Genomic DNA, 22,411 nt, shown 5'->3' with positions numbered 1-22,411 from the left:
AGCCCTTGCTCATATTTTCGGCCTGAGAGCTGGTGAAGCATATGTAATAACTCACAATGGAAACACGAACCTCGTAGCACACCAAATGAAATTAGCACGCCAACTGTGAGCACCGCTGTCCCCTGTGTCTCTAGTTCAATATTGTGCCACATTAAGCGCGACGGGTCTATTGTGCTGAATTAAGCATGCTAAAGAAGAAAGTGTCTGACATATCGTATCCAGACGGATCCTGAAATGTACTAAACCAATGAATCACTTCGTGCATTGACATGGTGTGTCCTATCCCTACATTTCATTCAAGAAGGATCAATTCAATCGAATGAAATCTTCCCAAACAAATGAATAACTTTGTGCTTTACAATTTAGAATCGATTCATTCAAGAAGATTACACTTTACAATTGAGAATCAATTGAATCAAATGAAACCTTCTTATCAACAATTCAGCTTGCAAGGTTGCCTTCAATTATCCTGGAAGATACTGAAATCCCAAGGAGCCCTTTAGTTCCACAAGAGAGGCCTAAACATGACCCAATATGATCATCTTCCACACATATAAGAATCGGGAAAGAATCTTGAGTACAAACTTTGTTTCGTTTGTACCAATAACATGAAGATGCTGTAGCATGGGATATGCATTAATCCCATCAAAAAGTACCTGCAAGATCGGAACAGGAAAGAGTATATAAATATATTGTCTCTAAGAATCCTAAGCAAACCATCATATATGTTTCACATATATAATCTCTTAGCTAAGCTCATATAAGAAATTTATAAATCCACAGAAAATTGCTATACCATACCATAATGGAGAATATGGGGATGATAAGTCGAGAAATGGGTATGGCCACCTGTAACGTAGTCCAGAATACTGTGATTTCAATGCAAGTAAAAGCATAAGAAGGGAAAATGAGAATCCAGGACATTACCAGACAGAGAAGCAAGCGTGAAGAACCCACTGGAAGATGACGAAAGCACTTGTCCACAGGATGAAATAAGAAATTCGGTACCATGGGACCTGCTGGATACAATTTCGGAAAACATCAGATAAGCTATCAAAGATTCAACAAATATGAGAGGTAAGAAAGTTGCTCGCGGTTACCAAGCAATTCAAAGCAGTATCCCCAAGTAGTAGGGCAAAATTCAGTGTGTGCACGTTCACTGTCATCTGCAATACATAGCACAAGATATATACACCCTATGTTATGAGGTCCAAAGGTTATGTTGGAGTAGGCAGAAATGTGCAAGAACGAAGAGTAAAGTAACTCATTCGAGGGAATGGGTTCGACCGGAAGCGGGTGCTACTTGGTGATAAAAGGTTTGGATGATGAATCTTAGGGAATACGTGAAAGACTGAGGGAGGCAAGGGGTAAGATCCAAGGTCAAAGTTCGACCACACGGGGAAACGACTAAAACCATTAATTCTTGTTTAACAGTGTTGTGCCTTCTGGAGAAGGCAAGAGCACATGGACATTGATAGGAATACAGTCGTTTGCAGCACTTACAAAACTCAATGTGTAGTCTCTGATTGTTAGGAATGGGAATATTATGAACCAATACACGCAATCAGTAAGCATCACAGCTCCGGCGCTCATCTGTCATTAATAGATATAAGAGGGGTAAATAATCGCAAACAAAAAGATGATTACAACTTATAAACGTTTCGAATGAAGAAAGCCGCAAACACAGACATGCCGCAATAATGCAATCAACTAACAGCTTCATATCTATCATTCACATGACAACAACAAAAGTGATAATTTTATGCAAGAGAATTTACCTGAAATATGACTTCAAACAGGTGACTGAAAATTCCTGCAGCCTGTAGAACACATTTCTGCTCTTGAGGATCTGAGAACTCTTTTATCCCACATTTATCAGTTGTTCTTTGACCTGGGAGAGGCCTATATGAGTTTGAACCGTCCTCTTCATCTATCTCAACATTGTCAACTTCAACACAATTCCTGCACTTCTGATGCTGGTAACAGCCATAAATGGAGAGCAATGATCCAAACTACAAAAAACAGGCATTTGTACCACCTTGAAGAGACTTGAACAGTCAAAACTCAGTTCAGTTTCACTTCAGTTATGTATTTGTGTAGGTGACAGACAGTGAGATGAACTGAACTTTGAAGGGGTATAGTCACATGATAATAAGCAAAGTCGAGGCAAATCTAACCCACACATAGATAGGAAAAAAGAGAATGAGAATGAATACCCCAAAATATACAGTCACCAGAGTGAGGGTCCACCTGCCAGCATATAACGAATGGAATCAGTCAGCGAAATGGTCAAAAAGCCAAGCTCAGCATTAACAGGGATATGAACTGATTATGTTGAATCACAGAGAATCCAGCAAATCTAAAGAACAGATGGTTAAAAATCTGGAGGTCCCCTGAGATATATCTTCCCTTAATCCATTCACTACATAGAATGATGTCTCAGTTCCACGCCTGGTACTAGCGCCCCAAGACTAAAATCACTGCTGTAGCAAATATCTTGTAAGACTGGACAGCATTTGATCTCTCAAGACACTTTAGGCATGCTGCTGTGCAATGCCAAGTCAATTATTAAAGTAGAAATTTTTTTTCCCCACTGGGCAATGGCGAATGTTGTTAAACATCAAAGAAAGTAGATACGTTAAGAGTGCAGAAGTCATACTGAGTATAAAAGAAAAACATGTGACCCCCATGCTCAATAAGTTTGACGGTGAGCGTGGTCAGTAGCAAGGAGAACGAAATGATGCGGAAAGCCGTGAGCCAACCGGGGTGGATTTGCTTGAGACATGTTTTCCATGCTTCATCATGCCGCAAGAAAAGTGCTCTATCAGGAGCTCCTCCTTGATTATGTTCCGCACGTTTCCAACCATCATATTTCCAAATGATAAATGAAGCTAGAAACATTGAAGCTAGCACTGAAACGGCACATAGCAAGACCCTCCAGTTTAACCAATAGGAAAGATCAGTAGTGGTGATAGTAACCTCCATTTCCTTCCTGTTCGGTTAAATGAACACGACCATTACATGTAACTCTCACAAATTACCAAACAAATAAAAGCTAAATGCCTGAAAACGAAAGCAGAAAGATTTCTCCATCATCCTATTGAGATATTTGGATAATCAAACAGATGCCGAGGCAATCATGGAGCTGGTCCTGCTATGTTTCTTCACTCGAATAAACAAAACACGAGGAAATCGGTTTCTTCCAGTGACAGGTTACAGATCAGCAAACCACGACAAATCGAAAAATCACGGGGAAAAGAACATCTTTACAGCCAAGAAACATCTAAAGTACACAACACTGTAGTTTCTGAGTCAACCCTTCACAATTGAATTGAACGAAGTTTAATACCTAAAATTCTGAGGGGAAAAAAAGAAAAAAAGAAAAGAAAAATTCCCAAACAGCACCGCAATCCAAATTGCAGCTTCTTGATCAGTTCATCTCATCGATCAGCTCAATCCCCAGAGCCACAGCATGTATCGACTAGAATTCGAGAACTCGCACCTGTCTGGAAGAATTTCCAGCTCGCGGCTGCCGAAAGTGGCGGGAGTGGAAAATTCAGCCTGGCTGCAGCAAAGTGTGCAGCGAGATAGACGATTCCTTGCGTTGACTTCAATGAAGGTAGAGCAGTGAAAGCTTGAGAAGCTCCGATTCCATCGGTATTTGAGCTACGAAGCAGAAGAAGAAGAAGAAGAAGAAGATGATGGTGAAATGATAATCCCTTCTTTTTGGAGGGAAGCAACGGGACGACATCGTCTCCGTTTCTTTTGGCGGTTACCGCCGTCTGTTCGACGTTACGAAACTGGGTCGGTGGAGGAGGGCCCGACAGCGGGCCTGGCTCTTTCAAAATGGGCCTGGCTCTTGGGAAAATGGGCTCAGAAATTCAAAGATCTATTTCGGCGCGCTTACATCGCTGAAAGATCTATGTCGACAGGCATCGGTTCGAGGTTATGCTTACTAATTGTTCGATGTGTGGTTAAATTAATCCCAGAGGATGGTTCGAAGAGCTTATATCATAACTCTTCATGGTATAACCGAATAATCTCGTAATTGTCAGGAGTAGAGTACCACAGCTTGAAATAGCGGTTGCACTTAGTCACCTAATAAAGTAGGCCAGGATCGCACTACGCTTTTGGAATCTCAAACAGAAATAGTTACCGTTAATTTCAATCGAAATTCGGACTCCATCCTCGCTGACGGCGGTGGGTGATATTATATGTACATGTCGGTACGATGCTTCTTAGTTCTTCCAATCGGAACTCAACCCATTACAAGTGATTCGTAAAAGAGATAGATGCAGAGTCTGTTAATCGATCGATGCACAAGTTAACCGATATTTCGAGACTCTAAGGTCAATATACCAAAATTGGATGGGATAAAATTGTTTTGTTAAACTTCATAATATATGAAGGAGGGTAATACGTTATACTTACTTATCAAAATTATATATATATATATGTATGTATATTTGTCGATGTATGATATCGGAAAAAAATGATACCACTATAACAATTACTAGTAAAAAGATTAACCAAAAAAAAAAAAGTTAAAAAGGTCGAATGAACATGCTTACTATTTTGAAGGAACGTTCACATCAAGAAGTTGAGGAAGAAATGTTATCATAATTGAGAATCCATTCCAACATATAAAAGTGACATCAAATAATGGAGCGGAAGGATGGGATGGCCATTTCATTCGATTTCATTCCATTCATCATGCATGCGCACTAAACGCAACCTAACTACTAGATAAAGAAGCGCAATAGGGATAAAAGATATAACCTAACATATTCGATCGACATCTGCTAGATTAATCCATTCCCCCAAAGAAAACATCAACTAGATTGATCCAAACATTCTTAATCAATATTGCTTCCTCTGCGGAAGATAAACATGAGTATAATATATGTTCACGATCACCTCCACAGCCTTCTTCACGTTCCTCTTCCCACTGATCTGAACACCCCTTGGTCAGTGTGCCTGTTTAATTGCCACTGGGATGTGGCCGAGACGACATGGTTTTATGCTCGGAAAAAGCTCCGGTTCTCCTTTAGCAGCTCTCGCCACACTAGAATGGCCCAGCAAAACCCATGTTATGTATGTATGGCGCATAAAATCACATCTTAGTTAGTTTGTATATATAACCATGATCTAGATTGTCTCTCGTGGGATATCCCTTACTGCATGTGTGCTTAGAGCCCTCGAGCTTTACAGTAATTAATAAATAATGATCGAGAATTGATTAGTATCTTAGAGAGAAATTGATCAGGGTGATGAACGGCTAGATGCTATCGTGTTTGGCTAGAGCCGAGATGCAGTCTTCCGTGGTCATGGGGAAGCACATGCACCTCTCTATCAGATGCTGAACTTGCGGGTCGGTTTACAAGGCGATGTGTTAGTTAATTACTTCCCCGACACGATTTAATAATCATAATTACCGTCTTTCGCAAGAAGAATATATGTTTACCATTTGAATGTAGCTGTACTGATGCTAGCAGTGCAGGCAGGGTAGCTGATGATGTTCATGATGATAAGCCATATCGAGACAGAGTGAGGGGAGAAGTCGAAGAGATTTGTGTAGGATAGATATTTTGTAAGATATATTTGTTGAGTGTTTGGGACTTTTAAGGTTTTTCCTCTTTCAAGGGAAGAAAAGAGAAAATTGGCATTATATGAATAACCTATACACATCCAAAGCGAAGGGCCAAAAGGGTATCAAAAATTTGAAAGAGTGTGTAAGGGAGCCTCATCTCATCTCATCTAATTTCCTAAAGCAATGAGGGCCTTACGATATATAAATAGGAAATAGGGCCTTAAGATAACATTGCTTAAGACTCTTGAGAAATTCTGAGAGTTGATAGCTTATTGATCGGAATAAGAGAGCTATCGGTTCATTTATTGAGCCTTGAGGATATGTTTTAAAGTTATTCGATGAGGAAAAAAAAAAGAAATTGAATAAATTCAAGAGGTATGAAGTGAATAAGGAAAAATATGCTAAAATATGGCACTTGCTTTCTCGAAGAAGAGAATTGTATGAAAGCAGTCACTCATTAAGATAAATGTTACTAGTACAATTAATGGCATAACACGTTCTTAAAACAATTTATTTGTGGACGAATCATGGTTCCACATGACTAGTCTGATCAAATATGTTACTCATAGTGTTATATTCCCAATTCGCCATAGATCAAAAGATAGTAATTGTGTTATGTCTTAGGTCCACCTGGTTGGGCGGGCATAATGTTATGATTAGCCCTAATGGGTTAATTACCATTTAACTGATTTCAAGCCCGCACGTTAGGCTAATCCTTTCTTTTCCTTCTTCTTTATAATAATCATTTTCTTATAGGTAAAATTTTGAAAATAGTGGAAAATAGATGATTGGCCCGTGCAATACGTGAGCTAGGAACAATAGGAGAAAAATCATTTTTTTTTGGAATTGTTAACGATTGAGAAAATAAGAACGCGTTACGGTTAAGGTGTGTTTTTAACTTATTCGGTCCACGATAATATTAAGCATGTTCCATTATGTGAAACAATAGAAATTGTAGTCGTCCTGACTCAGCTAATGTTTTAGCTGAATGTCTCTTCCTCTCCGTATCTTCTCTTTCTTAACTCTAACGTAGGAAATCGAATAGGAAGAAGATGGAAATGGATATAACAACAGTTTATTCATTTTTTAAAGTATTATTTATTCCAAAATGGATATAAATATATTTAAAGAGTTTACAGAAATTAATAGCAAGTTAAAGAAGTGGACCCTTGGATTAAAATATGATGTGGCACCATAACATATCCCATTTGTTGCATTTACATTGGTGGTTAATCCAAGACCAAGAGTCACTCAATGGGAGGTAAGCTTCGTCCGACGTGGCGCCTTCTTACATGTTGACCTAACCTATAAATGTATATAGATGTATATAGATTGATAATTATGCCGAATTGCTAAGCTTCGGAGCAAAAGGGACTTTTTTTTCTTAAATTAATCCCACAATAGACTTCCCCAAAATCTATTTCCCACTATAGACTTATGTTATTTTCTTAATTATTCATCCAATCCCTTAACTTTATGATGTGTTTCCTTAAATCCCTTTTGAAATAAGGTCTCATAGATTAGCATGAACGAATTATTTACAAGTTTGTTTTATACATGCCCTTTAATTATATTATCATGAAAATTAAAAATAAAAACATTAGAGCTTAAGCTTCGCATAAGATTTATATTTTAAACATATATGATATATATTAAAAATATTTATTTTTTACATTTTGAATATTTAAGATATATTTAATAACAACCAACATATACGTTATTAGCTTTAATTTTGTACTAAGAGCCTTTCATTCGTTTGATTAGTCGCTTGATAGGTGTCTTCTATGTGAGAATTTCAAGCATATGCTTAATGTATATGTTGATTGCTATGAAATATATCTAATAATAAGATTTATTGTAAATAGATTCTTTTTTTTTCTTCGGAAATACTTCATATGAAAGGATCTTTTGACTTTTCTTACCCTAATAATATATCTTTTCATAATAGAAGTTCAAGTTATAAAAATTTTTAAATAGATATTACATGTAGGTTTGTTACTCTTATTTTAGATTAGTATATTTTAAGTATATTTACTTATATATTTCACATCAATAACGTACTAATGAAGAATTTCTTGTTCATTTATTTTCAAATTTCTAATTCAAGTCGCAGAAAAAATATAAAACGTTAGTAATTTGATAAAAATCATCGAGTGTTAAATTTCTAAAAAAAAACATATAAGTCAAAATTTTATAATATAAATATTGATGAAGAAGTTCATTCCAAAAATGTTTATTATGTATATCTATCTATTATTTAAATTTAAACAAAATGGGTAAATTTATTTTCATACCTTTATCTATAGTTCTATATGAGATGAAAATCACTTGCTTAAACTATAATAAATTTTCATAAAATTTAAATATTGGTTCGTGGTAATCTATTTAAGAATAAGTGTAATGATAATCTCACAAATAATACATTCATTCTAATAAATAAAAGAGTTTATTACGGAAAGGATTCAAAATGAAACAAATTAAAAAGTTAAGGGAATGGTATAATAATTGAGAAAATAACATGAGTCTACTTTGGGAGTAGAAGTCTATTGTGGTAGGGGTGATCGGTTCCGAATATCCTGTATTTTTTACAATACCTGTACCTCACCTTGTAAGGGATAGGTTTCAAAATTTTGGAACCGAACCCTACCCTATTGAATCCTAGAACCGGAACCTACTCGGAACTTGTACTATACCACAGGTTTCGGGTACCCTGTTGGAACCTGTAATTTTTTTGTTTCGCTAAATAAAATCGAAAATGACACATATATAATCAGTAATCACGCCAAATAGAATATCAACATAAATTTAGATTAATCCACAACAAAAATATATATATATATATATGTCTCATCAATTCATTAACAAAATTAAACATCCATAATACGATCCCACACAACAAAGTACCTCTGTTCTGATTCATTAGAGGAGACAGTAAACTTACTCTTTCATCTTTTTTATTTTAATAAATAACCGATTCCGGATACTCTATAAGCAGGAATCGGAACCGATTTTCACCAATTCCTAATTTTAATACCAGGAACCTATCATATTTTCAATACGAGCTACCCGGACCCTATCCTAACGGGTAGGTTCCGACCGGTTCCGGATATACCCGGTACCCGTGCACACCCCTATATTGTGGGAATTAATTTTGAAAGGAAGAATACTTTGGTCTAAAACTCAATAGGACCAACGTTCATTAATTCAAGCGGTTCGGCATTTGTTCATTTTAAGCAAGATCTCGGGCTCGAGTCATTGTGAATGTAAAAAATCAATTATGAGAGAATTTTATCTTTTTGTGGGCCGACCCGGTTCGACTAGATTAGTTGAGATTCAATGGGGCTTTTGGATACTAAAATTCACTAGAACTCAATTACATGTGCCTACTTCTGCTAAATGCAAGTGATTATAAATTGTCATTGACTTTTGAAATTATTACTGTCTATGCCATTATGCCATTCACCCTTATTTTCGGCATATGTAGGTGGCATGCTCCGTCGACACAAATAGCAATGCTCATAATTAGTATATACTATTTTATAGAGTAATGATCTTATTATTGATAGCAATTGCATTTATTATTTCTATATTTATGTTTTCATAGACATACATTAAATTTAGGTAAAAGAGCATCATATATAGTACACAACTACACATTTTTCTCAATTTTCACTGTCTCACTTTTTTTTTTTGGTAAAAAGGGGTAGAAGCCCTAAATAAAAATTAAATTATCTTACATAGTAGAAAAATAAGAAAGTCCCATTAATACTTCCTGTAAAAGACGTGAAATGCCCTCCAGTGGGGAGCTGAAGTAGTGGATCCAAGACAAACCCAATGACTTGTGAGCTAGCCAATTTACAATGGTGCAGATGTGGCCCAACTTGGCATTTTTCTGACGTCAGTTAAACGGCATACTAGATACGGTATAAAAATGGCTAGTGTGCTATTTTTCCAAATTTAAAATAGAAAAATGGAAGGTTGATTTATAAAAAGCTTATACGAATTGTCGAAATACTAACGCGACAGATGCTCAACACATGAGCAAAAACATCTCATAGCAAGACATTAGAGAACTTATTTTAATAACTTCATAGTAGATGTTTGGGCGGTTATAAACTCTCATCTTGATTTTAAGCAGTAGTATAATTTATAGTAAATTGTCATTTTGGTCCCTAATATTTTGGGTAATCATCAGTTTTGTCCTCTAAATTGAAAGTCATCAATAAAGTTCCTACTGTTTGATAAACCCCATCAATTTGGTCCTCCATCCACTTGCCTTGAAGGAAAAATCAACAGCGCCAAGCTCACGTGCCATGTGGCGCCTTATTAATGGCGGCAAATAGAATAAATAATAAATTAAAAGCTGATAAAAAAATAAATAACTTACCCCTTTGGTCTCTACTCCACTTTGTGTATATATATATATATATATAAATATAATTGGATTGTAATGAATATATTGTTAAATTATGAGAAAAATATTAAAAAAATATTGTATAGTTGAGAGAAAGTAATGATTGTGTTGTTGAATTGTAAAAAAAGTAATAAATAGTTGATGAAATTTAATATTAAAAATTCAATTGAATAACAGTTAAGATAAAAAAATGAAAATAATAATAATTATGTTGTTAAATTAAAAATAAATAGAGTTAAATTAAAATATAATTAAAATTATATTTTAAAATCAAATAAAATATAAAGTGTGCATTTGGGCGTGCGTTGCTTCTCTCATAATGCCGTTTTGCTTGGGGTTACTTTTGAGGTGGCATTTTCCGCCGCAAATCTTTCCACCATCGCCAAAATTAAAAGAGGAAAGGGTATTGCTTGTAGGATTTCCGCCATCTCTTACCCAATTTTTCCCCCTGTCTTTTCTGACTTTTACATTTATTCTCAACCCTTTTTATTAACCTTGCTTCAAATCGATCTAACATCATCAAACCCACTACCACAAGCAATTTTCCTCCCTAATTCTTGATGGATATGCCTTCTATCATCACTATTTCTTTAATTCATCTCGCATAAAGAGTCAGTTTTTCATTTTATTAAATTTTACGTGGAAATTTATTGAGATAGTCTCTTTCTTTTGCATGTCCTTTCGGTTGGAATAACTTTTTCCACAATCATTGTTATTCCAATTTTACACATTATACATACATATATTATTTGTGTAATTTATTGTTTTTACCATATATACTTTTTTTACGATGTGTATCATGGTATTTAGAAGTCTAACAAGCCATGACTAATCTAATTCGAGCCGGATTGACTTATTAAAGGGTAAAAACTCTCCTGATTAAAGATATTTTTCATTCTCAAGACTTGAACCTAAGACCTTAATTAAGGGAAGAAAATATTAGAATGAGATTGTTGACTCATTACTAGAACTTGTTTCAAAGGGTCACCACCACTAGAATGAGATTGTTGGTGCCTCCTAAGGTTGCTGACGACCTCATCCCGAAAGTGGTAGCCCCGCCATCGTCTACTGAGAATTACCCCGATTGAAAAAAAAAATGGGGTTTTAATTAGTGCGGGTGGTGGTTGGGTGTGGTTGTCGGTCACCTTAGGAGCTGTTAGCGGCCTCATCCTAGGGTGTGGTAGCCCCCTGCGAGTCGGCGATGCCACTACCATCGGAAATCAACCACCCCCAACAGTTTAGTCTATAATTCGCGAATGTGAAAAAAAAATTAATGGGGCTATTGATCCATTGCATATAGATGAGAAGGTTGCTATTTACTGTGGTCGTCCGTGCTGACAAAATTTGCCGCCCCTGATAGAAAGTTTCCGATTATCGGCAGCGATCCGCTCCCCCACTAACCCAAAGCCACATATATATATATATATATATATATATATATATTACGATATAATATGCCTTAAATTAAGGAAATTTATAATTTATCATTTTTTTTGCCCTTTTCTTTCTCTCTCTCTCTCTTTTTTTTTTCTGCTCAGGAATCAAGCTAAGTCCGTATATCCCTCGCTTTATATCATATATATATATATATATATATATATATATATATATATATTAGGTTTGTATATATATACTCTCCTCGCCTTCGTTCCGGTTCCCGATTGGCTCTCAATTTCTTATCCAGGCAAGGCGGCTATGGCAGAAACGCATCCTCCCCACGGTAATGGCTTCAAGAAGACGGCGGTGCACGAGCAGACTGACCTTTCCCATGGAGGCAAGGTATGTATCTAATAGTTAATATTGATTCTGATACGTCATACATATATATTTATACAGTTCGCAAATTTTAATCAATCCTGAGTTATCAATCACGTTGTTTTATTGGTCGTTAGTTCGTTATTCTTCTTCTTCTTTCGTCTGATCTGATGATGAAATCATTATCAATCGATCGTCTTAGGTTGAGGTGATGGACGTTTCCGATCTCCCTCCCTTTGGTGATGGCCGCCTCAAGACCATGACGCCCGAGCAGGAAGAGCTTTACCGCAGACAAGTCGCCGAAAGCGATGTATGTATCAAATAGTTGATACTGATTCCGATACGTTGTGTTGATGTTTGCCAATTTTGATCAAGTATAAATCAATCAATCAATCAATCAATCAATCGAAGGTTAATTTTCTTCGTTATTGTTGTTTTTGGTCATCTGATGATAAAAACATTTCCGATTGATGGACTGTTCTTTCGTTTAGGGTTTCGAGGTTGGTGATTTTGGGGATGTTGTGGACTTCATGATTCGACCTCTGCCGGTAGATGATGAACTGAGGGGCAGAGATCACTACGTTATCACCTTGGATAAAGTTGTTGAGAACTACAACTCTAACAGCATCAATGTAAGTGATTCATTCCTCCACACATCCCTGGCTTTATCATGTCTCCTAATTCCTCGCAAGCCATATATTCCGACCTCGAAATTAGCAATCCATCCGATCTTGCTCTGCGATTTTATTCGTATATAGATTTGATATATATTATACATACAGTTCTCTGAAGTCTGGAACTGTAATATATTCTGCTTTGTAGGCCACAAAAATATGCGATCCCTATATTCTGAAGTTAAATATCGACATTGGAGGAGGTCCTATGCTTTATATTACTTTCTCGGCCCGTGATATTGTCGATGACAATGCTGCCGGCGATGCTGCTGAGCCGAAAGTTTATCGAGCGAAGGTGCTGACGATATTTCCAGTTCATAAATCTGTCGTCTTCTTCTGCAGGTTCAAAGGTTTGTTCACTTCACACCTTCCCAGCTACTCCTCGGCCCCTATGTTGCCCCGATGACCAGACCATATTTCATTAGTCTCACATATTCCCGCGTGCAGAGCCTCTCTTTTTCATGTCTAGTTCTAGATAGATGTTAATTAGATCCATTGATGATTGACCGATCGACTTGTGAAGCTGTCTATCTTATCTACCTATCCTCGGAAAATTAATTTGTGGTCATAGGCGAGCTTAATTAATTAATAGTGTGGCAGATTTCATAATAATCTGAGTTTAAAATAGGGTATGTTCACGTATCTTTTCACATGAATTTCTAGCTTCAAGTTGAGCCTGCGTGCTTATGAACGGTTAGAAAGGTTCTGTTATTATCCAATTTGTGGGGCTTGAATTTGTGTCGGTACTCGTGTTTTTTTGGTCTAATGAATGTCCCGACACTTATCTGAAAAAAAGAAAAAGAATTTCTAGCTCGTTTTCACATGATTCATTTATAAAAACTACTTTATAGAATCTTCTAGTTGAGCTTTAACATATATTTATTGATGGATATGCAAGGCTTTTTCGAGTGGCTGCGCTAACTCTTGATCTCAATCTCGTCTGGCAGCTTCTAAAAATGTTGAAACCCCCGGCCAAGGTGCTATGGGCCCCTTTGACGCCCCAAATGCAGGGCTTCCTCATAGCTGGGCCCCCAACGACAGCATGTCCTTGGGCTCTTCTCATAGTACACCTTTTTAAAAAATTTTTTTTTTTATTAACTACCAAAAATCATACACCATAATGGGATGTGATAAAGAAGGCACGCCACCTAGTCTACGATCGTTTGACATACTACATGTCAGTCAATTAGGAAATATACAATGAAGGGAAAAAAGGAAAAAATAAAAAATAGTCCTACAAGTTTGATCTTCAATCAATTTTTAACAATATAAACTTCAAAAGTGTCGAATTAATTATATACATTTCATCCGGGATATTTTTAGTATGTTCTGTAACTGGACATAACAAATTTGCTGACATGAATTTCAAGCTGTTAATTTTATTCACGTGGCAATGTGTTATTAGTTAAAAAACCAAAAATATTTAAAAATAAAAATATATATAAAAAGGGGGAAATCCCAAACCCTTGATGGGCTGGGCATCGCCGGGTGGTGGGGGGTTCCTTCTGGCGATGTCGAAAACAAATTGAAGTTTGTTTATTGGATTTTTTAGAATATATTTTTAATTTTTAATATTTTTTGCTTTTTAAAGGTGTTTTGGTAAAATTTAACGATTTTTTTTGTTTAGTTTTTCAGCCAATAATACGTTGTCACATGGATAGAATTAACGGCACGAAGTTCACGTCAGCGGCTTCGTTATAACCGGTTACGAAATAGACCAAAAGTATCTAATAGATCAAACATATATGATTGATTTTGTACTTTTAAAATTCATATGATCAAGAAATTGACTGAAGGTCAAATTTATTGGATTTTTTTTTAATTCTTTTTCCTATAATGAAGTTTGATTGTGATTCTCCGCACTCATTTCCCAAATTGTTCTACGAACCTAAAACCTGCAAAACATAGTTAGCTGAACCAAACTGGTCATCAAACCTCATCAAGTCAGTCACAAACATGGTCCGTCCTAACTGCATGCTTATACAAAATCCATCATGGAACCTATCACTCAGTCAATACAACTGAATGCATCAAGCCGCGGCCAGGTCAATCTCAATTGCATCTAACAGCCGCATCCTGCTGCAATCCCTAGAATTTCGAACTACAAAAGCACAACCATTCGAACCCCACTCGAGACCCCATAAATGCATCAAGCCGCGGCTAGGTCAATCTCAATTGCATCTAACAGCCTCATCCTGCTGCAATCCCTAGAATTTCGAACTACAAAAGCACAACCATTCGAACCCCACTCGAGACCCCATATGTTCTGCACTATCCAACAATCTTCCACCTTGCCTGTCTCCATGCGAATCGTGCAAAACCCTATTACAAGCATTGCGTGTACTCCTACGATCCTGCCCCGTCCTAGACAAACTCCCTGTGAAGAGAGAGAGAGAGAGAGAGAGAGAGAGAGAGAGAGTTAATTTTTAGGGTTATATGCATAAAAATAAATAAGATTCTCCTTATTAAGTTAAATTATTATTAGTCGTAGTCGTAGCGCTAGTAATAGAACATGTACATCTTTGTAGTTTTGAAAATCTTCTGTCACTTCAAAGCTAGCCAATAGTGGTCGCTGCTTGATTGCTTCAAATAGCTCAGCTTCATTGTAGACATTTATCATTTTATATCCATCAATATGTCCGTAACGCATAAAATGCTGCACATTATTCAAAAAAATAAAAATAAATAAGACCATTAGAAAAGATTTTCAATCATTTATATGTAAAAAAATAATTGAATAATTAAATTACCCTTCCCAGATGTTGCGGTTCATATTCGCTCTCCTGGATAAGTCCCCCATGTTTAATAACATAGGCCAACCCAAAGTGTAGGCGACTCTTTTTCGGAAGACTGTCTTGCATCTCTCGCGCGGATAGTGGGGGCAAGTCCTCTCCTCTCACGAAACGGTATGTGGTCGCTATTGCAGTAACCACAGCTTGGGCCCAGCAACCTGAAATGAAATTAAATAAAATATGCTAATTTGGTCTGATCTGAATTTTTTTTTGTAGGCTGTGCGTGTATAAATAAGAATTGATCTAACATAATCTTTTTATCCGATTAACACATATTCGATTCCAATATTAATTAATTAATTAAGAACATAGTAACAGTCTTTGGGCTATAAGTATAATATTTGATCAATTTTACAGGCCTTACAGGTGAAAATAGCAGATCTGGGCTCATAAATCCATCATGAATCATAATCTCCTTATAAATAAATAAATAAATAAAAGTTTTCCCCGTGAGCCGGTCCTCTCTAGTTATGTTTTTCTTCTTTTTTTCTCCTTCTACATTTGCGGTTCCCACAATTGTAATAAATAATAAACTCAATTGATTTGATTCCAACATATATATGCATTTTCTGTAATATTAGGGTCTTAGAGTGCATGAACTTATAATGATAATGATATAAAAGGAATAATTAAATAAACACAGAATTATAAACTTACAAAGATTGCCTTGATGTGGGGATGGAAGTAAGCGTCCCGTTGTGCGATGGTCTTGAAATGGTCGCTCAATCTACAATAAAAGTACGCGTATAAATATTTCTTATTAGTTAACTCACATATACTATATAATTATTTGTCAAGATTCAGAGAGACAGAGGGAGTGAGGATCGATCACGTACCACCGGTACCAGATTTACCATTGTGATCGATCACCCTCTTATTAAAAGAGTTCTTCCGGCCAGGCCTGAAGAATGAGAGACAAATGACAGACAGTGGAGATTTAATCATAGCAGTGTTTGAAGGTTTACTAACACAAAGATTCATCAGGAGTCCGGAGGAAGGGTCGTAAAATTTGGGGCGATTGCGACAACCGGACACTGAGAACTCGAAGTAGCGTCAGACTCAACACAAAAAGGAAACGTAGCAAAACACAAGAAAACATTCCTGGATTTTCAATTTCAGATTCTTGATGACATTGAACAACTTACAAGAAGATCGACCAGAAAGCTCAAGATCAAATACTGAAATTTCCTGACGAATCCCGACAATCGAATCGATTGCAACCCAAAAGAGCTCCACGAACAGAAAGCAGGTCGAGCCCAAAACAAAGACTCGAGCTGTGAATGATGAAAAAGCTGGAAAAATCAAACACTTGTTGAGGCGAGGTCTTCCCGTCATCGAGAATAGAGGGGAAAGAAAGATTTTTCCATTCTAATATAATGGCGAAAATCGAATGAAGGAACATACCAAATGGTGGGTGGGAGCCAGGGAGCATAATCAAGCCATGTGCGTTCCAGGGACTTTCTTGGGAGCAAGAAATAGAATGGAGAGATTGGAGGGAGAACAGGCTGTTATGTGCAACATTCATCTATAGGTAGGGAAGGGAAGGAGGGAGGAACGGAAGGAGGGAGGATTGATCACGCACCACCGGTACTAGACTTACTTCCGTGATCGATCACTCTCTTATTAAAAAGTTCTTCCGGCCGGGACTGAAGAATGAGAGAGAAATGACAGACAGTGGAGCTGTCCATTCATCTATATGGAGGGAGGGAGGGAGGGAAGGAAGAAGAAATTAAAAATCTTTATCAGCTACATGCAGGTGCAGGATTTCCGTGTAGTCCTCCAATCAAATTAAATAACAAAGAAGGTTCAATCTATAATATATGCGTATATAACCCTAACTTCATATATGTTTGTGACAAATTTTGCACGTTCTTAAAAAGTCATTTTTTGTGATATTATATTAGGCGGCCCACGATCAATTTACTTCATCTGTAATCGGATAAAGGAAACATCGTTTGTGATAATCATTAAATGTTAACTCATGCATCTATTTTAATATATGAACTGTCTGCAAGTCGTCCTCAATATATGCACATAGGAGGAATTGTCGACGTCCACGAAGTTCTCCTATAAATTATATGATGGATGATTTGCATACTTCATAATTAAGTCAGGAACTAAGCAGAAGCATTGACTAATTTATTTTTCGTGCGCATCGTGCTGTATCACTTGACGTATATGTTCTATTTTATTTTCTCGAACTAGATGTATATATATAAAATCAAAAATTTCCATTTGATCTCACTTTACTACTCCAAAATACCGTTATTAGATTAACTTTGATAAGTATGGACCATTACATTGAAGTTATTTTGATAATTAGATATTAATAAATAACCACAGAAACTCCAACCCCACTATCACATTTAAAAGAAAAAAAAAAGGACAACAACCTACCTTTACCTATTGTACATTTTTTCAGGTAATTATATTAAATAATATTTTTTTATTTATGTAATTACTTTTCACTAATAGTGATTTTGTTATATCTTTATGGGTCTGAATTCTAGTCGTAAATAAGTATCATGACGTGAAAAAAATTAAAATGAATAATTACTATTTATTATTTTTTCCATAATTGCCAATTATTTTTGAAAATATACTTTGGTTGTGCACTAATTGATATGCTGATTTGGATTCAAATTCGGAATATTTTTATTTGTAAGAGACAATAATTAATTTATTTTTTTTATGTCATATAAAAATTAACAAATAAAAAAAAAGAGAGTAAGAGATGAGTTTGATGTAAAGCAAAGAAAGTTTGTTAAAGGGGGAATCGATTTTAATTTTTTAAAATGAACAATAAAAGAAAATGATGGCAAAAAAGGAGTGAAAATGTAGGAATTGAACTCGAGTCTTCCCCCTAGAAGGGAAGCGCACTAGCCATGACACTTTCTTGTTAATTCTCTCTCACTCAAAAACTAAATATAGAAAAATAAAGGGAAAGGGGAAAAAATAGTGGCAGCACTAAGAAAAACCTCCATACTTGCCATGTACATCATACGGACGAGTTTTTTTTTTTTACTATAACTAGGGAAACATTCATGGTTCGATGCGAGAAAGAGGAAACAACTATCCTAAATATTATTATGTTTTCATGCTAATTCATTGTATACTAAATTTAATAGAGAAAATTAAATTTCAATGTTAGAGTAATCATCTTTAAAAAAAATCCAATATGAATTTGTTCAAGCGTTTTGACACTTGTATTCCTTAAAAAGTATTGAATTGGATTAGTTAGAATATGTTGAAATTTCAGATACCAGGATGCACGTAAAAAAAAAAAAGATGTAGCAGACAATGTTATGATTGCTTATTACATAATCGTATGGTATAAATTGGAAGTTACCATAAGTAATATTAAGTAGAAGAAAATAAATGATAATATTAATATAAGTATGAGATAAAAAACAAAACGATTGACCGCTTATAATTTGCTCTTAGAATAATTAACATAATAAATAATGTTTTATTAAAAGATATTTTGGATATTTAAAATTAGAAAAAGTCAAGAAATTATATTTTTCTATTTCTTACACATTCTACAACAATTAAGCTATCCATATTTAAATATATAATGACTATTTTAAAGATACAGCTTTTCTTTGTCTTGCGAGTCGATTTTAGGGCCTACGAGCCTAGTTTGTTTAGGCTTGCGTACCTTGTAGACTAACGATGAAAAGAAAACCAATATAAGAGATGAGAAAATTTTAACAATACAAAAAATAAAAATATACCTATAGATTTATATAAAAAGAATTTTTATCATTTTAATTTAATTGACCTTTAAATAAAATTTACTTTAAAAATGTGGGATGGAAAAATAAATGATGAAGGTGGGATGAATTAAGTTTCAATGCGTACTTAGGGTTTTATTTGAACTCAGAAGAAAATCTTATTTATTCTAATTGCACTTTGAATCTATGAATAGAGAGCCTTCTCTTTTTTCTGTTTGAATGTGATATCAAGGGTAGAATAATTCCCATACATGTGCATTTTGAAATTAAAAAAAAGTGACGAAAATCTAGTGACATGATATATGGTTTCTTGGAAACACATACCGCTTTTTATTGTATCAATGGAGTATATAAAGCCATATAATGTGTGTGTATATATATATATATTTGATCCATAAGGTCATGTGATTTAAGAAGGATAAAAATGAAAGCCTTAAGAAGTTTATTGAAACTTATGAAAATAAAAGAAAGTGGTGATGATTGAATGACAAATGAAAAAGTTGGTGGACATGTGGCAATCTAATGAAGTCATAGAGTAATTTTAATTAATTAATTAATTGTTTGTTATTATTGTTATGTTTGTTATTTTTATTATTATATTAGATTTATTATAAACATAAAAAAAATCAAAATAAAAAGGTAAAAATTTGATAGGTTACACATGCCCGTAATATACAAGAGTTTTAGTTGTATTAGTTTTTTTATGCATTACAAGAAAGGGTAGAAGTAATTGGTTCAAAGAGAGAGAGATTATCATCGTTGACTCAAAGAGATATACTGCAAAACTATAATTTCAAAACGAAAGCAAAATGTAGCTAGCGCCCGATTGTAATATTTTGATTTTAAGATACGCAATAATCAATCGAATACTTACTGCATGAATATCAATCCTTGCTCGAAATGTACTATCTCGCATCATCACATATATCTAGTTGTTTTTTTGTCTCAAAATTCTAAAATTACCGAAGTGTGAACACGCACGATTGAAAATTTTTAATTGATATTCCTATTTAATTTGTCACCTCAGTTTGCCAAGTCAGCTCGAAGCTAGCTGAATTTATCTCCTTGCATTGCATGACCTCCTCCTTCTCCACGCTCCAATTATTGCTATTGGTTTTTCCCGACAGTTGCCGTCTAGTTTAATGCATGCATTCATTTCATGTAATTACGTTTAGACAGACTACAATAAAGAGGAGAGTGCTTGCCCTAAACTCTGAGAATGCTCATACTTTTGAGCATATTGAAATTGCACGAACCAAATACAAAATGACCAAATGTAATGGCTGTCTACGTAAAGGGTGCCCAAAGAGATTGGGAGGTTTATGTGGAACATGTCTATATAGAAGACAACTCTTACGCATATTGACTTGCTCATAAAGTAAAGAGATTTTACATGTCGACCGCACGATCTAATTGAGATTATCGATTAGGGTCAAGCATAGATCAAAAGAAGTATTCGTGTCGTGAAAGTTGAATTGAGATTATCAGGATATCGAGCACCCAAAAGAAGTACTTGATCGGGACTTCATAGTCTATGGTCAGGAGGTTCACAAGCACGACATACAATGAAATTAATAGTAGCTGTGATTCAGAAAAGGTGCTTTTGAGGAAATAATTACTAGTTGAACCTGCGGGCTTGTTTACAAGGCCATGTGTTAGCTAAACTACTTCCCCGACACAATTTAGTAATCATAATTATCGTCTTTCATGAGAAAAATATATGTTTACCATTCGAATATAGCTGTACTGAGGCTAGCAGTGTAGGCAGGGTAGCTGATGATGTTCATGATGATAAGCCACATCGAGATAGAGCGAGGGGAGAAGTTGAAGAGATTGGTGTTGGGGAGATATTTTGTAAGATACTTTTGTTGAGGGGTTGGGGCTTTTAAGATAAGAAAATAGAAAATTGGCATTATCCAGATAGCCTATAAACATCCAAAGCGAAGTGCCAAAAGGGCATCAGAAATATGAAAGAGTGTGCAAGGGAGCCTCATCTCATCTCATTTCCTAAAGCAATGAGTGTTGGGAATTGGTGTATGCCCTAAAGGCAATCTGTCATCAATTTTGTAATACGATATATATTTCATTATAATATGAGGCATTTCTGTTATTGTGTGGGTTACGCTACATATTAATTTTACGCAATAATGTCCTTGGAATAGTAGTTTCAATAAGCATTGAGTATGATTTGATTGTGAGATCCTATAATTATTGAATATTATTTCTAAATGTCACTAGTCAATGTATTATCGTTAATTAGGACGACGATAATGCGGTTAGACTAGTGTGAGTGTCGATTGATGATCAAGTCCCATAGATCATGGATGTGGAGACATCGAGTCACACCACAGGTATACATTAAGAGTAATGTGTACTGGACTGACTCACCATAAGATTGTTACATGGGTCGTTACGTGGTTGTCATTAGCAATTCTCATAGTGACTATAGTGTAATGGTCCTTTGACTTGAAGTCACCATGGTTTCCTACATATAATGTTGCATACTTTGATATTGTCAAATGCCACCATAACATACTGGTTATAAAGACAATTATTGGGTATACCACAAAGCATGGAGATGAATGTGAGTGATCAAGATATAATTTTTCCCTCCTACGTAATGGGAGTGATATCTCACAGCCGCTTGGTTAGCAGAGTCTAATAGTGTATGCATACTCAAATGAGTCGATATGGGGATATTGAGCTCATTTGTTTTGATAGACTTACCCAATAAACCTAGAAAGAGAGATTGAGCCATACAATGATGACATCAACCATGTCTTGAGCTCAATAGAAATATAGAGGACAAAGGGATTATACTGCACGGTAACATAGGTTACAAGGTTCGTCGAAAAATTGACTTTCCGATTACTTGAGTAATAGTGATGCATTGCTAGATGTCGCTCATTGTTTGTAATATTAAAATAGAGATTTCGATATTACTGTTAACATAATCGAGAACCTACAAGGTCACACACTACGGCTAACTCGACAAGATAATTTTGAAATACTGAAACTGTCTAATGGAGATTAGACGAGTTAAGGTACGACCGATTAATCGGATATTTAATGAGATTAAATATACCGATTAATTAGACCCGATTTATGGAGGCCACTTGGCATATCCATGACAAGCCACCCAAGGCTAAAATGCATGGCCACATGCAAGGTCATTTGATGGCCACGGTGCATGTAAAATGTGGCTGCCATGCGTTGGTTTGGGAGGATAATTAAAGCCATCCCACACCGGCCTTAAACAAATTTTTGAGGCCCCTTACATATATATATAAGCTCAAATGTTGAGCTTGAGAGAATATATACGGTCTCAATGTGTGCATGCATATTTTATATACATATATGATATGTGTATATGTATGAGTGTATAAATATTGGAAATTCAGTTGAATTGTTCAACTTGAATTAATCCATTAGTCTAATAAGTTCCGAGT

The 22,411-nt window shown here is 35.5% G+C and overlaps 2 protein-coding genes across 5 annotated transcripts; one reads left to right on the top strand and one right to left on the bottom strand.

Annotated features, from left to right (window-relative positions):
* Positions 1–237: 237 nt before the first annotated feature.
* LOC116196523 lies at positions 238–3,733 on the bottom strand. Of its 3 annotated transcripts, none has more exons than XM_031526281.1 (9): positions 3,503–3,733; positions 2,660–2,992; positions 2,217–2,250; positions 1,779–2,012; positions 1,504–1,593; positions 1,101–1,166; positions 928–1,016; positions 802–849; positions 238–656 (listed from the first exon to the last, which is right to left on the bottom strand). In XM_031526281.1, exons 2-9 carry the CDS (start codon positions 2,983–2,985, stop codon positions 539–541), a joined length of 1,005 nt encoding a protein of 334 aa, XP_031382141.1. In that variant the 5' UTR covers positions 2,986–2,992; positions 3,503–3,733; the 3' UTR covers positions 238–538. The 3 variants fall into 3 exon arrangements, with proteins under 3 accessions (XP_031382141.1, XP_031382140.1, XP_031382142.1); XM_031526280.1 differs by having other exon boundaries at positions 928–1,019; positions 3,503–3,731; XM_031526282.1 differs by having other exon boundaries at positions 928–1,019; positions 1,779–1,976; positions 3,503–3,731.
* A 7,878-nt stretch (positions 3,734–11,611) lies between these two features.
* On the top strand, positions 11,612–13,815 carry LOC116194495. 2 transcript variants are annotated; one of them, XM_031523305.1, is made up of 5 exons: positions 11,612–11,783; positions 11,962–12,069; positions 12,251–12,391; positions 12,776–12,783; positions 13,381–13,506. In XM_031523305.1, exons 1-5 carry the CDS (start codon positions 11,700–11,702, stop codon positions 13,385–13,387), a joined length of 348 nt encoding a protein of 115 aa, XP_031379165.1. In that variant the 5' UTR covers positions 11,612–11,699; the 3' UTR covers positions 13,388–13,506. The 2 variants fall into 2 exon arrangements, with proteins under 2 accessions (XP_031379165.1, XP_031379164.1); XM_031523304.1 differs by having other exon boundaries at positions 11,614–11,783; positions 12,582–12,783; positions 13,381–13,815.
* The last annotated feature ends 8,596 nt before the right edge of the window (positions 13,816–22,411 follow it).

Source organism: Punica granatum, chromosome 2 (genome assembly GCF_007655135.1).
Source record: "Punica granatum isolate Tunisia-2019 chromosome 2, ASM765513v2, whole genome shotgun sequence".
NCBI lineage: Eukaryota > Viridiplantae > Streptophyta > Magnoliopsida > Myrtales > Lythraceae > Punica > Punica granatum.
The sequence above is the reverse complement of the archived record's forward strand: the minus strand, read 5'-3'. Positions and strand labels throughout refer to the sequence as shown.

Excerpts from the sequence above, each read along its gene's own strand:
- LOC116194495 (XM_031523304.1), top strand. The coding sequence starts at position 11,700 with ATGGCAGAAACGCATCCTCCCCACGGTAATGGCTTCAAGAAGACGGCG. Across the intron at positions 12,070-12,250 it reads GACAAGTCGCCGAAAGCGAT|GGTTTCGAGGTTGGTGATTT; the intron begins GTATGTATCAAA and ends TCTTTCGTTTAG. Across the intron at positions 12,784-13,380 it reads CTTCTTCTGCAGGTTCAAAG|CTTCTAAAAATGTTGAAACC; the intron begins GTTTGTTCACTT and ends CTCGTCTGGCAG.
- LOC116196523 (XM_031526280.1), bottom strand. The coding sequence starts at position 2,985 with ATGGAGGTTACTATCACCACTACTGATCTTTCCTATTGGTTAAACTGG. Across the intron at positions 1,594-1,778 it reads TGTTTGAAGTCATATTTCAG|ATGAGCGCCGGAGCTGTGAT; the intron begins GTAAATTCTCTT and ends TATTAATGACAG. Across the intron at positions 1,020-1,100 it reads ATACTGCTTTGAATTGCTTG|CAGGTCCCATGGTACCGAAT; the intron begins GTAACCGCGAGC and ends AATTGTATCCAG.